Source organism: Euleptes europaea, chromosome 14 (genome assembly GCF_029931775.1).
Source record: "Euleptes europaea isolate rEulEur1 chromosome 14, rEulEur1.hap1, whole genome shotgun sequence".
NCBI lineage: Eukaryota > Metazoa > Chordata > Lepidosauria > Squamata > Sphaerodactylidae > Euleptes > Euleptes europaea.
In genome coordinates this window covers 22,174,807-22,192,054 of record NC_079325.1, presented here as the reverse complement: position 1 = coordinate 22,192,054, position 17,248 = coordinate 22,174,807, and the positions used below count along the sequence as shown (strand labels likewise).

At 47.1% G+C, this 17,248-nt stretch overlaps 1 protein-coding gene across 1 annotated transcript; it reads right to left on the bottom strand.

The window, feature by feature from the left end:
• Positions 1–12,762: 12,762 nt before the first annotated feature.
• LOC130487407 (uncharacterized) lies at positions 12,763–14,916 on the bottom strand. The gene is made up of 2 exons (XM_056860899.1): positions 14,832–14,916; positions 12,763–14,021 (listed from the first exon to the last, which is right to left on the bottom strand). The coding sequence occupies exons 1-2, from the start codon at positions 14,914–14,916 to the stop codon at positions 12,763–12,765; spliced, it is 1,344 nt and encodes a 447-aa protein (XP_056716877.1).
• Positions 14,917–17,248: the final 2,332 nt, after the last annotated feature.

The following is a 17,248-nucleotide window of genomic DNA, read 5'->3' as shown; positions in this document are numbered from 1 at the left end:
TCCTTGGAGTTATGAAAAAACCTGCAAGGTGGAGAAATTCCAATTTTTCCAGACCCCCCCCCCAAAAAATCAATCTGATACAATCCATGGGTGAAAAGAATGTGCACTGAGTGCATGACCTGGACATCTTGGATTGGAATAGTATATCTAGGGGAGAATTCCTATCAGGGAGGGATTCAGAAAGATCCTTCGCGATGTTCTTCTTCCTTCATCCCCATATCAGCCTGATATGGCTGGTTTGGTCAAGCTGATCTTTGGATTGCTTCCTGCTCAAGGTCATCCCCGCCCCCATGTCCTCCATGCTGCCTGCAAGGACAGTCTTCCAGGAGAAGCTTCGCTCTGCCAGCAGACACCCAGAAGCAATTTGTAACCTCTGACCCATGCCCAAAGTTCAGCATGGCCAAGATGGAGTTTCACGTGTCATCTTGACAATTTGCCTTGTTAAAGATGCATGACAATTCACAAAGCAGAGGGAGAAGGAAGCCTCCAGCCATTCCTATACACTTCTGGCTGTTCCTACCATCTCCACCTCTCTCCCCCAATGAGAACTGTTATCCATCTATCTAGTACGTTTTTATCCCAACCAGGGAGTTCAGGGGGTGACCTCCGTAGCTTTTCCCCTCGCCCGTTTTATTCTCACAACAACCCTGTAAGGTAGGCAAGGCTTAGAAAGAGTAACTGGCCCAAGTTCACCCAGAGAGCTTTATGGCACAATGAAGATTTGAACCCAGGTCTCCCAGCTGCTAGTCCAATGTGCAATCCTCTACTTCCCAATTCCCTTCATTCCCCATTCACTTAACACCTGCCTCCATACTACTCTACTGCAGGCTCTCCACTTGGATGTTTCAACCATTGTCAGTTCTTGCGATATTCCCTCCCCTGTGGTACTTTCAAGGGTTTAAAAGGGTTTTTTGCCACTTTCCCTGCTGAGCAGCTTAGCAGAGGGAAAGCGGGATGGGGGGGTCCTGGAAGAATTTCTAGCACTTTTGCAGTTTTGCACAGATGCAGCGAGTGGTAGGGGGTGGAGTATGACAGAGTAGCAGTGAGTGGCCCGTGCTGCTTGCTGTGGCAGGGATGCATTTTGCAGCCACGTAGATAATGCCTTGCAGAATATTTAGGGAATCAAATCAAATTCCCAAGTCCGTATTCTCCCATCAAGACAGCAAATCGTACAAGGATCCTCTAAATTTGCGTTAAAATGATCTTTTTCTAGGGCACTTAGGTTACCCTCTTCTTCCAGAGACCCTGGACAAGGGGCAAGGTCTCTGACAGCACGTATTGCAGGTCTTGATTACAGAGAAGTCATCTGTGGTGAGAATGCCACATGGTGAGCATGATTCCTTAGTTAGCTGCTTCCCTAGGAGAACTGGCCAAGGGCTCCTGATTTGCATCTGAGAGTGGGCTTTTTAATATTCTCTTCCAGATTGGGGAGGGAGTTTACCAGGGCATCACTACATGATAATTTTTCCCAGGTACATCCCTGGGTTCAGTTACAGGCGTTTTCTGGGAGTACCACACACCACCTTAAGGAGAAGGAACTTAATCATTCTCCCCCAGAGCTATCTTCCTGACCTGAAACAGCCCCAAGAAACCATTGTTTGCCCCAGTTGAGGAGGAGGAGAAGAAGAAGGTTGGTTTTTATATGCCGACTTTCTCTACCACTTAAGGAAGAATCAAACCGGCTTACAATCGCCTTCCCTTCCCCTCCCCAGAACAGACACCCTGTGAGGTAGGTGGGACTGAGGGAGCTCTAAGAGAGCTGTGACTAGCCCAAGGCCACCCAGCCGGCTTCATGTGTAGGAGTGGGGAAACCAACCCTGTTCACCCAATTAGCGTCCGCCGCTCATGTGGAGGAGTGGGGAATCAAACTCGGTTCTCCAGAGTAGAGTCCACCGCTCCTAACCACCACTCTTAACCACTACACCACGCTGAGGAAACGGACACGTGCTGATGGGCTACACATTCGTTTCCCCCACTCAGGCAAATCAGTGCTCCATGAGGTCATTTCAGATCAGGAAAATGGTGCAAGAGGGAAGGTCTAAGCACTCTGTACCCACATGCCATGGCCCTGATCCAGATCGGGCCCACACGTATCTGGGAAGCATGGAACTCCCAGATGATGCTGGTGACCTGACCTGGGGGGGGGGGGATACCCCAGCAAAAAAATAGTTGTGTAGTTAGACCCTCTGGCTTGGAGACAACTGAGATTTCTTTACTTGCCTCTCCCTCCAATATCCAGAAGATGGTGGTAGTGTGTCACCGCCTTGCCATTACTTGGAGAAGAATTCTCTCATATTCTAAAAATATCTCAACCTTATTATTAGTTTGGTCACTCTATGCTTTATTTTAAGCATCTACACACCATCTGGGTGCTCTGGGGGATCATTTTGGCACAGCTGTGTGACACAGGTTATCTGGAAATGATGGCACTGCAAGAGAAATTGAGGGGCCAGACCTGATCCAGATGCTCAAGGCCCCTCACAACAGAAACTGCTTTTTCACCTCTCGGTTTGTATTAAAACTAGAAGATTGTGGGTAAGTAAACAACTGAGAAGTTAATTATCGTCTGGGACCAGAGCCTTCTCTGATGCCAGGCCTGGCACCAGACTAGCTTTGCCAACCTCCAGGTGGGGCCTGGAGATATCCTAGAATAACAACTGATCTCTGGACAAGACATATCACTTCCCCTGGAGACTTGGGGGTGGACTCTATGGCATTATACACCTTGCTGAGTTCCCTCCCCTACCCAAAGTCCACCATCACCAGGCTTTCTCCCAAATCTCCAGGTTGCCTAACACTAGGTTGGGAAATTCCTGGAGATTTGGGGTGGAGCTAGGGAAGTCCAGCCTCCAGGTGGGACCAAGGGATCCCCTGGAATTACGGCTCATCTCCAGACTACAGAGATCAGTTCCCCTGGAGAAAATTGATGCTTTGGAGGGTGGACTCTATGGCATTGTACCCCACTTAGGTCCCTATCCTCCCCAAGCTCCATCCCCAGATCTCCAGGAGTTTTCCCTCAGGAGGTGGTAAGCTCTCGGGAGGTGGTAAGCTCTCCTTCCCTGGAGGTTTTTAAGAAGAGGTTAGATGGTCATCTGTCAGCAATGCTGATTCTGTGACCTTAGGCAGATGATGAGAGGGAGGGCATCTTGGCCATCTTCTGGTCACTAGGGGTGTGGAGGGGGGGAGGTAGTTGTGAATTTCCTGCATTGTGCAGGGGGTTGGACTTAATGGCCCTGGTGGTCCCTTCCAACTCTATGATTCTATGATTCCCAACCTGGATCTGGCAACCCTACCTCTTCATCCCCCGCCAGTGGCCAGAGGGACCCCACAACCCTAGATGGAGGCTGGAAATGGTTAGGTTTGGGGAGGAGAGGAGCAAAAATATGTTCTCCACACACACACAAAATTCATTACATGTATCTCGTGCCTTCTGAAAGCTTTTTTTACTTTTTTCCATGCAAGCTACTTTGTGTTTTGAAATACAGAATTACAGGCAGGCCTAAAACGAAGGAGCAAACATGGTAACCTCTATGTTCTTTAATACTGAACAGATATAGTAGCTTTTAAAGTTACTCAGCTAAAGAGCTGCATAGGCAAAAGTATGTTCTTCACGCAAAAAGAGAAATTCATGATGTAGATCTCGTTCCTTCTGAATGCTGGCTAAATGGACAACAACAGCGAGGCTTCATCTGTGTGACCTCAGTGTGTCAGGAAACAGCAGGCGAATGTGTTGATCCAAAGCAGGGAAGGGTTGGCCAGAAGCATAGCAGTGCCTGAACTGAACGTTTCCCAGTCAGCCTTGAGAAAAGTGTGAAATGGGTCATTTTGTTACAGAGAATAACTGCTACGGTAACATATGCAGCTGCTTCCTCTTCCATATAGTTAGGGTTGCCAGGTCCCTCTTTGCCACCAGCAGGAGATTTTTGGGGCAGAGCCTGAGGAGGGCGGGGTTTGGAGAGGGGAGGGACTTCAAAGCCATGGAGTCCAATTTGCAAAGTGGCCATTTTCTCCAGGTGAACTGATCTCTATCGGCTGGAGATCAGTTGTAATAGCGGGAGAACTCCAGCTAGTACCTGGAAGTTAGCAACCCTACAAATAGTGCATCACAGGTTTGGCTGTCTTGGAGTTCCATGGCTCACTATGGAACCTCCTCCAGCAATGCCTGACACCAACCTGTGCTGTTCTGCGCCATTTTGTGGACCACCTGTTTCACAACCCTACCTTCAGTGTCATTGACCTCTGACCCCAGTGGGCTCCAGAAATTTCTCTAGTGTAATATTCATGCAGTCTCTCACAAAGATATCCTGCAAAACAGGTTGGCTGTACTCCAAATAGTAAACTCAGTCCTAATAATTACTGCGATTCTCATACCACTATTGGAGGAGGAGGAGGAGGAGGAAGAAGAGTTGGTTTTTATATGCCGACTTTCTCTACCACTTAAGGGAGACTCAAACTGGCTTACAATCACCTTCCCTTCCCCTCCCCACAACAGACACCCTGTGAGATAGGTGGGGCTGAGAGAGAGTGACTAGCCCAAGGTCACCCAGCTGGCTTCGTGTGTAGGAGTGGGGAAACAAATCCAGTTCACCAGATTAGCATCCGTCGCTCATGTGGAGGAGTGGGGAATCAAACCCAGTTCTCCAGATCAGACTCCACCACTCCAAACCACCGCTATTAACCACTACACCACGCTGACTTACCATGCTGGACCACATTGGTGTAATAACCACATCCCAACTTGGAATCCGCAGGAGCCGATATCATGAAAACATGAAGTACTCAACAGATCATGAGTAGGGTTTCCAAGTCCATCTTCACTAGCAGCGGGAGGTTTTTGGGGTGGAGCCTGAGGAGGGCAGGGTTTGGGGAGGGGAGGGACTTCAATGTATGGTGATGGCTGCCAATTTAGATGGCTTTGAGAGGGGATAAGATAAATTCATGGAGGATAGGTTCATTGGAGGCTATGAACCACAATGACCAGATGGCAACTCCATTTTCAGGGGTAGTGTACCTCTCAGTTCCAATTGTTTTGGCCTCCATGACAAAACCGTGTGTCATTGGCCTTCTCAGACATCCAGTTGGCCACTGGAAAACAAAATGCTGGACTATATGGACCATTGGTCTGACCATTTCTTGTGACCATGACTATTTTTCAGATGTTTGATTTTAGCACACCAGCCGCATATAACAGGAGTGCGCACCACCTGCGATCCTCCCAACACATGAGATTACCACTTTGTATGAATTGAGAAATGTGTGTATTTTCCAGCTTTGGTACATGTGAACAAAACACTGGTTTTTTGAGGGTATAGATTCATGTTACAAGGCTGACACAAAATGGTGACCGTGTTTATCAAGAGCGTGACGGATAGCATGCACTCCCACTATACATAGTTGATGCACAAGAACTGGATGTCTGAAAAGGGCCTCTGTGAGCAAAATTAAGACTCTATGGACTTAGATCACCAGAAACAGCAGTAACAAAGGCCTCTGATTCATTTCTGAGCTGAGGGATCCAGCTACTCATTGGAATGGGCCCAGATCTTAGAACTCACCACCCCCTGAATCCAAACAGGACCTGAAGTTTAGAAACAACAGCAGACTAGAAGGTTTGGACAAGGACCGCTGGAGAGGACTCTAGCATAGGGGACAAACTTAGGTTCCTTCTTCATGAGATACTCTAACTGGATAGCATAAGCACTGAACATGGGACTTTCAGCCTGCAAAGCAGAGACTCTGCCGCTGATCTACTGCCAGTCCCCAAGCACAATGCTTTCTTATGTTGCTGTTATGCAATACATAATGCCAGAAGTCAGCGACAGATGAACGGAGACAAGTGCTGGAAAAGCAAACCCCTCCAACAAAAGATTGTTAGAGATCAGTATACTGTTGTGATTCTCAGTGCTCTATTGATCAACCACGCATCAGACTAGAGAGAGCTAGGGTTTCATTTAACCCTCTGGGTGCCATGATGCAGAACTTCACTATTCCCCCACTCTAAAAAACACCTCTCTTTCCCATCTCGGGAAGACAACCCTTGCCTAAAAGCCAAAATCAGAATGCTTCAGTTTCCGCTTTTCAAAATCCTGTGCTAACGGTGCTCCTGTTCAACAGAAAAAAAAGAAATCAGGTATATAATTCCTATGCTTCACTGTTGCTTTAATTCCTTGTTGTTGTTTTTCCCAGCAAAGAGATTTAAAGAGCCATCTTGTGTAATAGATCAAGTTTGCACATGCAGGGTAAGCATGGAAAGAGAAGCGCAGGGACAATGGTGGGGGGCAAAGGACAGGAAACAAAGGAAAATAGCTAGGATTTTGTTTTTTTCAGCCAGTGCCTGTAGCGACAACTTTAGTAAGCATTTCCAACTGCAAGAATTAGCAGGTGAAGCTTTCAAGGGTATGGAGGTAAGCAAGCCCCATCATCTGCTGGTAAAGATACAGCAATGAAGGCCATTTAAATAAACTGGCAAACTTAAAAGCAACTAGACTGGCTGCAGCAGAGGAGTTCCAGGTCAGACTGACCCATCGAAGGTGCTGTTTGTCCACTATGCTAGAGTCCTCCAGCTCGATACAACAGGCCTCCCTAAATACATGGTACGAAATCTTTGTCTTCCTTTTCGTCTGCCATGGTCCTGTGGACCAGACATGCGCCAAATGTTTTGTGCTTATGCTGAGTCTGACCTCTGATCTGCTAGCTCACCACTGTCTGCTGTGATCAGTGGTGGCTCTCCAGGGTCTCAGGGAGAGAAAGGTCTCTCCCAGCATGGGAAACTTGACCTCCTTGAACTAGGGATGCCAAGGACTGAACCTACGACCTTCTGCGTGCAAGGCAGGGCCCCTTCCACTGTGCCACTGCCCCTCCTCCAGCGCCAGGCTCAGCTGATGTTGCTATTCTCCTGCCAGAAGCCAATAACAGATTCAATTAGACAGGTGCTGGAGAAGCAAGCCCATCCCACAGAGGGTTCAGTGTGCTGTCTGGATTCCCAGCTCTGTATTCATCAACCACTCACAGTTGTCTAAAGTTTGTGGGCAGGTGACTTTGTACACTTTAGCTGCTGTGCTAGTTACTGAAGTGCTGGAGGTGGGGTTGTAACCCCTAAGGGGGAGATCATTCCGAACAAGAAAGTGAGAATCTACCAGGGAATAACTAAGACTCATCTTGTATAATATGAGGGCAGATGCATGTGACTGACTTACTCCCAGGCAAATGCTTCAAAAATAGAACATAGAAGCCTTTGAAACAAAGCCAGCAGGGAGGGACCGTGATATATTTGCATCTCAAACAGTGCCCAGCAAAAAGCTGGCAGTAAAGCAATGTTTGAAACTTCTATTCACCTCCACTCCATCTGGTTAAGGTAGTATTACCTAGCCTGGAGTTCGACCTAGAGTAAGGTCCATTGCCTAACCTGTTTTCTTCTAAATCCTCAATCACTAACTGGGCAATCTCTTCATGTACTCAGTGCCAGAAGACCACGTCTTTCAGGTTCAGTACAGCACATAAACAACCTAGTGGTCTGGTGCATGGAAGGCTAAAGCAGCAGCTTCTTCGGAAACCGCTTCCGGGCGGGTGGACACTGCAAGACTTTGTGTTTATAGCAATGCTGAACTAAACTGTCCACTCCATGTGGAGGCCCCTTGCAACAGCGCTCATGCCTCTTTCACTGCTTTCCTTGCCACAACAGCTCTCCGAGACTTCTGTAAAGTAGCAACCTGGTCCTTCCATCCACAATCCTCCGGCATTGCCCTGTAGATGTGGATTCCAGGAGGGAAGCAGCTGTTTGGGACAGTTGTCTTTTAATTTGATGACAAGCCCACACCCACCTCCATGGTAGGTGAGCTTGCTATTCTCCCACGCGGGACTGCACAGAAGCCACAAAGATGAAAAACAGTGTCACACTTACCTGTAACTGTTGATCATCGTGTAGTCTTCTGGGCAGGCACACATCTCTCCCTCCTTTCCCCACTGTGGGCTACTGTTTAGTGGCTAGTGCAGGGGTCTGCAAACTGTGGCTCCCGAGCCGCATGCGGCTCTTTGGCCCATTGAGTGCGGCTCTCCGAACTTGGTTAGGAGACCCTGCTCTCGCGCCCGCTTGCGCCGGCAGCCGGGCTACGGAGCTGGCATGCCTAAGAGAGAGAGAGAGACAGAGAGAGAGAGAGAGAGCAGGCGAGCGGGCGCGCTGTCTCCCCCCCCCCCCTGCTGTGGAGAATGGCCAGGACCCCTTGCCCTTGCCCTCAATGGTTGGGAAGCTAAAGCCTCCCCTCCCCTCTAGCTGCGCGATTGCTGGGCAGGCGGCTCGGCGGTTCCTGCCCCCCCGCCCGCCTATCAGCTGTTGGGCAGGGCGGGCTTCCTTTGGTAGACCTGGCCTCCTGCTGAGTCCCATTAGGAGGCCATGTCTACCCACTGGCTTTCTTGGCGGTAGACCTGGACTCCGAGGAGGGGGAAAAAGTCCCCCTTCAGAGGCCAGGTCTACCAATTGGCTTCTATGGGCCTCCGGAGGCCAGGTCTACTGCCAAGAAAGCCAATGGGTAGACCTGGCCTCCCAATGGGACTCAGCCGGAGGCCAGGTCTACCAATAGGCTTTTATGGCGGTAGACCAGGCCTCCAGACGAGGACTCCAGGTGGGGAGGGGTTAATGGCAGGGACTTACAATTTAAATATTATCAATAAATAAGATCACTATTAAGTATGATATCAAGTTTTATTCAGTGTACCTATAGTTTAAATAAGACTTAAAACTTTAATTAAAGTTTAATAAAGTTTAATAAAGTTAAATAAATAAAGTTTAATAAACAGTGTACCTACCTATATAGTTTAAGTTTAAGAAATTTGGCTCTCAAAAGAAATCTCAATCGTTGTACTGTTGATATTTGGCTCTTTTGACTAATGAGTTTGCCAACCCCTGGGCTAGTATGTTCTTCCTAAGGTTGCCAACCTCCAGGTAGTAGCTGGAGATATCCTGCTATTACAAACAATCTCCAGCAGATAGAAATCAGTTCCCCTGGAGAAAATGGCCGCTTTGGCCATTGGACTCTAATCATTGAAGTCCCTCCACAAACCCCACCTGCTTCAGGCTCCCCCCAAAAAACCTCTCACCAGTGCCAAAGAAGGACCTGGCAACCCTACTTAGGGCCAAACAAGACATTATACTGGCAGGGCTCCCACCTATAAATGGGGCTTCCAACATTTTGAACCAGTACAGTTAAAAACCAGATCGCCCTGCTTCTTAAACGTGAATGGTAGTGAAGGCATTGCCAATACACAGGTCCTTTTGAAAGGGGAGGGGGGAAATGCCTCAGGACTCACACATGGGAAAGCCCCACGCAAATAATATTATGCATCAGTGTTTGAACTCATCACATCCTTTTCTTCCCAAGGCAAAAACACTGGGCAGTAAAAACAGAGCTCCCAGAAACAGATATAATGTCGGGATTTTTGATTTGTCCTGCGCTCCATTTATGGGGCCGTGGACCTCAGTGGAGGGATCTGCACTTATTCTCCTGTGGTTCTCCCTGCAAATTTAACCAGTAAATATGTAGCTCGGTTCCTTTCTTCCTCACACCCCCAAGGAAACTGCCTGGGGAACAGGACGACAGAGACATTCCCCCAGCCAAGAGCACTAACAAATACTAACTGGCTGCGTTCAAGTTCCCGATAGACAACTTTTGTTCAGAGTCCTACTGATCTGAGATCCCTCTGAAACTCTTGTTCAGCATCCTTCTAATCTGAGATTCAAAACCCACTAAAGACAGAAGGCTCTCATGTGGTGAAGGTGTGTTCCACTTTACCTGTGAATCCAGTAACATTCTTTGATTTATTTCTTTTTAAGGGTTTTTTTTGTTTTGTTTTGTTTTTTGCTACCTTAAAGGAAGGCTGAACATTCAGCCACCAGTTGTACCTTACTACAGGAAGCAAAAGTCATTATAGCAAAATCCATTGTGGTTCGGTTTTTTATGACTCCACAATGTATATTCCATATTTCTCTCTGTTCTAGTAACAATTATCTATACAGGTTGAGTATCCTATTATATTAGGTGCTGTGGAACACAGGCAGGATGGTGCTGCTGCAGTCGTCTTGTTTGTGGCTTCCTAGAGGCACCTGGTTGGCCACTGTGTGAGCAGACTGCTGGACTTGATGGGCCTTGGTATGATCCAGCAGGGCCTTTCTTCTTATCCCTTATCCGGTCTGCTTGGGACCAGAAATGGTCCGTTATTTCGGATCTTTCCGTATTCTGGAATATTTGCTTATACATAATGAGATATCTTGGGGATGGGACCCAAAAGTCTAAACACGAAATTCATGTATGTTTTACGTATGTTTTATATATACTTTATACACATAGCCTGCATGTAATTTTAAACAATATTTTAAATAATTTTGTGTACATTGAGCCATCAAAAAGCAAATTGGTGTGCTGCTGAGGGCCTGTGAGTAATGCCTGCATGCCGGCTCAAAAAGTCTGGTTTTCGGGTCAGTCCAGATATCGGATGTCCAGATAAGGGATACTCAACCTATATCATAAATTCTAGTGGCCTGACATAGTTTCATTATCATATCCTTTAATGTAAGGGTATGTTCTCTTGATTAACATGGATGAAGAGCCATCGTAGAACATCTTCCTTCCTCCAATGGAAGGTTTATCACTGAGCAGAAAAGAACACTGGATTTATTTCATCAACCCATAAAGTCACCAAGTATGCAAGGCTAAGTATTAAGCTCAGAAGTACTTGGTCTAACTCTGATAAGGGAAATGGAATCATGTGTAACTGAATGGGTACTATTAATGTAAATATTTAATTTTATTGTCTACGTTTTATTCTAATTGAGGTTTTTACATACAGATATTGTTATATTTTTATACCTTTTAATCAAATCTTAATTCTTTTGAATATCTTGTGAACAGATATACTGTTAGATTTTACTTTTTTAATCATTGTTAATTTTTTGAAAGTTTGCTTTGCTGGTCAATGACTGTAATAAATTGAATTGATTGGCTGATTGATTTCTTTATTTAGTACATTTGTATCCCAGTATCTATCACCTCATTTTGCCCCAATACAAAAACTGTAAATGGGGAAGGGGGGGAAAGAGACATGCATTTTGGCTTTTCAATAAAATAACTTCCTTAGTGATATATTCATTTTAACGATGAAACTTCTTCCCACCCATAACAGTTTTAGATCTGTCCACTTAGAAAGGTCTAGCAATGTCCCTTGTCCTGACCTGGATGGCCCAGGCTAGCCTGATCTCGTCAGATCTCAGAAGCTAAGTAGGGTCAGCCCTGGTTAGTATTTGGATGGGAGACCACCAAGGAATACCAGGGTTGCTATGCAGAGGAAAGCAATGGCAAACCATCTCTGTCAGTCTCTTGCTTTGAAAATCCCATAAGGGGTTGCCATAAGTCGGCTGCGACTTTACACACGAACACTACAATGTCCCTTAGCACTTCCCATGAGTACATCAACTGGCCGTATCTCGTTCCTGAGTAACCCATGTGCCAAAATATTGGAGGGTGTCTTTCAATGAAAAAACAAGAAGAGAACTATGGGGAGGTGTATGTTCTCAGTGTGGGGCTAGTTCATGCATCTCGTTGCAGCTAGCATTTCATGTCTTTCACGTGAGGAGCATGCAAGTACTGGTCATTTTCACTTCTTGTCCTCCCACACATATGACATGTTGGAAGGCAGTGACTCTAATTTAGATTTAGAGATCCTTTCCATCACATCCATCACATTTTCATCCTGCCCTTCCTACGAGGAACTCAGGGCAGCGTACTTGGCTTCTCCTCATCTCCATTTTATCCTCACAGCCCCAGGAGGTGGGTTAGGCTGAGGGGAAATGGCTGATCCAAGGTCACCAGAGGCAGCGAGTAAGGATTTGAGGCTGACTCTGCCAAGTTCTAGCTTGAAGAGAAGAAGAGTTGGTTTTTTATATGCCAACTTTCACTTAAGGAAGACTCAGCCCGGCTTACAATCACCTTCCCTCCCCTCCCCACAACAGACACCCTGTGAGGTAGGTGGGGCTGAGAGAGCTCGAAGAGAGCTGTGATTGGCCCTAGGTCACCCAGGTGGCTTCATGTGTAGGAGTGGGGAAACCAACCCGGTTCACCAGATTAGAATCCGCCGCTCATGTGGAGGAGTGGGGAATCAAACCTGGTTCTCCAGATCAAAGTCCACCCCTCCAAACCACTGCTCTTAACCACTACACCACGCTGGTTTGACTCTGTAACCATTGCCCACACCAGCTGTCTTATAGTCAGACCTTAGAATACAGTAAAACGGGGGAAAGCATTGTAAGAATGGCTTGACATTGTAATTGAGGCTGACCTGGAAAGGATTTGGGTTTCAAAATGGAGTTGTTGTGTATTCATGTTTTAGTTCTATTATAATAGGCCCCACTACCTATGAAAAAGGGTAGATGTTGATCCACATTTTCCCCCTTGATCATAGAATGCCCTCTTCCCTATCAAGCGTCCTTGTGTTGTGAGATGCAGAATCAGACAGCCCTAAAAGGAGTGAGTAAACATGGCAGCGTGTATGTTCTCTAGTACTCAACAGATATAACAGCTCATGAAGCTACGCCGCCCAAAAGGTGCATAAGCAAGAATATGTTCTCCACACCAGGAAAAAACTTTGCATTACATAGCGTTACAGGAACTACAAGGCGGGCCATTACATAATGCTATGCAATCGCATAACATAGATCTCGTTCCTTCTGAACGTCGGTTAGATCGACAACAACGGAGAGGCTGCATCTGTGTGACCTCAGTGCATCAGGAAACAGAAGGCGAATGTGTTGATCCAGAGCAGGGAAGGGTTGGCCAGAAGGATGGCAATGCCTGAACCGGGTGTTTTCTGGTTGGCCTTGTTAAAGCCAGCGTGAGGTGGGGCGCTTTCCAAGCGGTTACTACCGATAACTGCAACGGTAACGTAGGCAGCAGCTTCCTCTTCTACATAGTGTATCTCGGATTTGGCTGTCTTAGAGTGCCATGGCTCGCTAGCATGACGGCTCCAGGAGCCTCCTGTAGCAACGCCCAACACCAGCCAGTACTGCTCTGTGCACATTTTCTGGACGGCTTGTTTCATGACCCTGTCTTCCATCTCATCAACGGTTTGATTCCCAGTGGGCTCGAGAAACTTCTCCAGCGTAATATTCATGCAGTCACTCACAAAGACATCCTGCGAAACAGGTTGGCTGTACTCCAGGTAGTAAACTCGGTCCGAATAGTTATTGCGATTCTCGTACCACCACCGTTCCTCATCACTGTTGTTAAACTGAAAACTCATATTTGACATGGAACTGCCTAAGAGGGGCCCAACTACAGCTCCCCTTGGAGCACCGGTAACCGTTTTTTCTGCCACTGGTGGCAACTCGGACTTGGGTGTCTTCGGTTTCCACGGTTCACTATCATAACGGCTCCAGCCACCTCCGCCTGCAGCCCCTGACACCAAGCGGTACTGCTCTGTGCACATTTCGTGTACCACTCGAGTCACAACCGTGGTTTCCATCTCATCCGTTGTTTGGTTTCCAGCGGGCTCGATATACTCTCGCACAGTGATATTGACACAGTCTCTCAGAAACACATCCCTCGAAACGGGCTGGTTGGACGGTGGATAGTAAACTTGATCGGGGTAACGATTTCGGTTTTCGTACCACCACCGTTCCTCGGCAGGGTTGCGGAAACTAAAGCGTAGGTTGGACATGGCGCTGCCTAAAAGGTAGCCGCCGATAGCTCCTGCGGCAGCTCCTGCAACGGCTGATCCCACCAGATGCTTCGTCTTGGGCTTCTTAGGTTTCCATGGCTTACTGTCTTGATGGCCCCAGCTGCCTCCTCCTGTATGACTGGGGAAGCCAGGATTTCTGGGATAACCAGGATGTTGTGGGGAATGACCCGGATATTGAGGGGGGTGACCGGGATATTGTGGAGGGTGACCAGGATACTGTGGGGCATGACCAGGGTTTTGTGGATAGCTGGGGTTTTGTGGGGGGTATGCAGGGTTTTGTGGACGGTTTTGTGGGTAACCTGGGTTTTGTGGTGGGTAAGCAGGGTTTTGTGGCACATATGGGGGTGGATGAGCTGGGTTTTGTGGCACGTATGGGGGTGGATGAGCTGGGTTTTGTGGAGGGTAAGCAGGGTTTTGTGGCACGTATGGGGGTGGATGAGCTGGGTTTTGTGGGGGGTAAGCAGGGTTTTGTGGCACGTATGGGGGTGGATGAGCTGGGTTTTGTGGGGGGTAAGCAGGGTTTTGTGGCACGTATGGGGGTGGATGAGCTGGGTTTTGTGGGGGGTAAGCAGGGTTTTGTGGCACGTATGGGGGTGGATGAGCTGGGTTTTGTGGGGGGTAAGCAGGGTTTTGTGGCTGGTGAGCAGGGTTTTGTGGGTAAGCAGGATTGTACGGGGGAGGGTTTCCTTCAGGTGAGCCAGGTTTGATTGGGGAGGAGCCTGGTTTGATGGGGGCAGAATCAGGTTTGATTGGGGCGGAGCCTGGTTTGATGGGGGCAGAATCAGGTCTGATTGGGGAGGAGCCTGGTTTGATGGGGGCAGAACCAGGTCTGATTGGGGCGGAGCCAGGTTTGATGGGGACAGAATCAGGTTTGCTGGGGAAGGAGGAACCAGGCTTGCTAGAACCAGGTTTGCTGGGGAAGGAGGAACCAGGTTTGCTGCCACCACTAGGCCTGCTGCCACCACTGGGCCTGCTGCCGCCGCTGGGTCTGCTGCCGCCGCTGGGTCTGCTGCCGCCGCTGGGCCTGCCGCCGCCGCTGGGCCTGCTGCTGGATCTGCTGCTGCTGCTGCTGGACCTGCTGCTGCTGCTGCTGGACCTGCTGCTGCTACCCCTTGATTTCACGGAAAGTGAGTCATCCGTTAGCAGGAGGATAAACAGAATTGCTATCCAGCAAGTCACCAGGCACTTCCTCATGGTGGATATTCTGTAAAACAAAATAAGAAACCTTGTTTTTAAAAAAGAAGAGCCTGACAATTATAAAACGCACAGCGGGCAAAGCAAATGGATGAGAAAAGTTTTTACAGAATGCCCTCCTTTCTACCATATACCAAGCAAACACTGGATGCCTTAAGTATCATGCAATCACACAGCACAAATAAATTAAATCATATCAAATCTAAAGATGGACTGCCAGCATCTATTTTTAATTGTTTTAAGAGCTGATTTCTCCCCTCCCTGCACTGTGCAGGATCACTTCACCTGTGTCTGGGCACTATGAGATGTTTCCCATTTCCTTGCTGCATCACTGGAAACAGGGTCTTTTCCATGGTGGCACCCAGATAAATATGATCATGGAGTGGGTTTTTTTATTTATTTATTTTTTTGGTTAGGCATTAATTCTAAACATTTTTATTCATCCAGGCTTTGGTGATACCTGACTGCTAGTTTATTAATCTTCCTGCTAGCTGTGATTTTATATTTTATTTTGCTTTTGTAGCTATTTTGTTGTGATCTGGATTTTTTTTGGGGGGGGAGGAGAGTTTTGTTCATAAATTGCCTTAGAGCAGGAGTCACCAACCTTTTTCAACCTGCAGAGACCTTTGGAATTTTAAAACAGCATGGTAGGCTCATCCACAAAATGGCTACCACAGGAGGTAGAGTCAGCTAACTGGTACAGATCACCGCAGCCTGGCTACTATCAGATGCCAAGCAGAATCATTCCCTTTCTCCAGACCCTCCATTGATTACTTAGCAGTTACCAGGCTCAATTGCAGGTGCTAGCTATCATCTACAAAGCCCTTAAAGACATTGGACTCACATACCTGTAGGACCACATTTCCTGCTATGTTCTGAAGTGATAGTTTCACCCATCTGAGCAAAGCCTTTTGAAAGTACCACCTTGCAAACAGGTAAAATCAGCAATTGCCGGTTCAAGCGCATTCTCTGTGATGGCTCCTTCCTGGTGATAGGTGATATTTTTGCTTAACCTCCAGGTGGTGGCAGGAGATCTCCTGCTATTACAACTGATCTCCAGCCGATAGAGATCAGTTCACCTGGAGAAAATGGCTGCTTTGGCAATTGGACTCTATGGCATTGAAGCCCCTTTCCTTTCCAAACCCCACCCTCCTCAGGCTCCACCCCAAAAACCTCCAACCAGTGGCGAAGAGGTACCTGGTAACCCTAGGTTCAGTTTAGGAGGTGATGGTTATTAGGGATGAAGTCTTTCCTATGCCGATTGTCTTGTTGCCTTTAAACATGTTAGCATGTGTTGTTCTGGGTTTTTTTCTCTTAATCCACAATCCCAGCCCAACTGCATCATTTTATCTTACTAGGAATCTTTGCTGTAAGATTCAAATACTATCATATCACGTAATCTGTTTACTGATTGCCTGGTTTTATCCTATTTTGTAATCTGCCTACTGATTGACAAAAAAGTTTTTGTTGTAATCTGCCTCGGGTCCCAGTGAGAAAGGCAGACAATAAATGAAAATAACAACTAAATCAAATACAAAGTCTTCTCTCTCCTTGACCCAAGGAACAGGAATTGACTAATTCAGGAATTCCTATCTTATGGAAGTGAACAGGAAACATCTAATTAAGCCAAGAAGCGGAAGTGATTTGAAAATAAAGGAGCACTGGGAAATTAAAGAAACAGCTGTGGGGAGAAGCAAGGTCTTTGCTGAATGAGACATGCTTCTGAACAGATGTAGTGTAAGAACTTGCTCTTGGGATCAGCCACTGCAAGACTTTTATGTGGAAATTTGGAACCATAATCCCCCACCCCCCGCCACCAGCTAAAGGGTCCTAGTGTGGAAGCAATGTCATTCATCTCCTGTGGAATTTGATTGCCAAGTAGCAAGTAAGACGCTGCCTCTCTCTATGGCTGATTCACACATGATGGAGAACGTAGGTTGAGTCCAGGGTCCCCAGCAGATCTTGGAGTGCACTATTTGACCCACTGGGGTAACCTACATGTAAACCAGTGGTTCCCAACCCTTTTTATTGGCCATGCCCCACCTAAGCATCTCTAAAATCCTGATACCCCCCTTTGACATTGTCACCAGCTGACTGCCGTGTACATTCGGATTTTAATTTTTAAAATGTGTATGTCACAATATATATTTATATACTGTATATGAGGCCCCTAGAAATGCAAACAATTCACTGTTAATAACTCATTCTTGAATTGCCCCCTTTAAAAATCAAATTGCCCCCCTGTGGGGCATGTGCCCCACGTTGGGAACCACTGCTGTAAACGTATAGGTTTTCCCAATGAACCAAATATCACTTTGGGTCAAGAAAATAC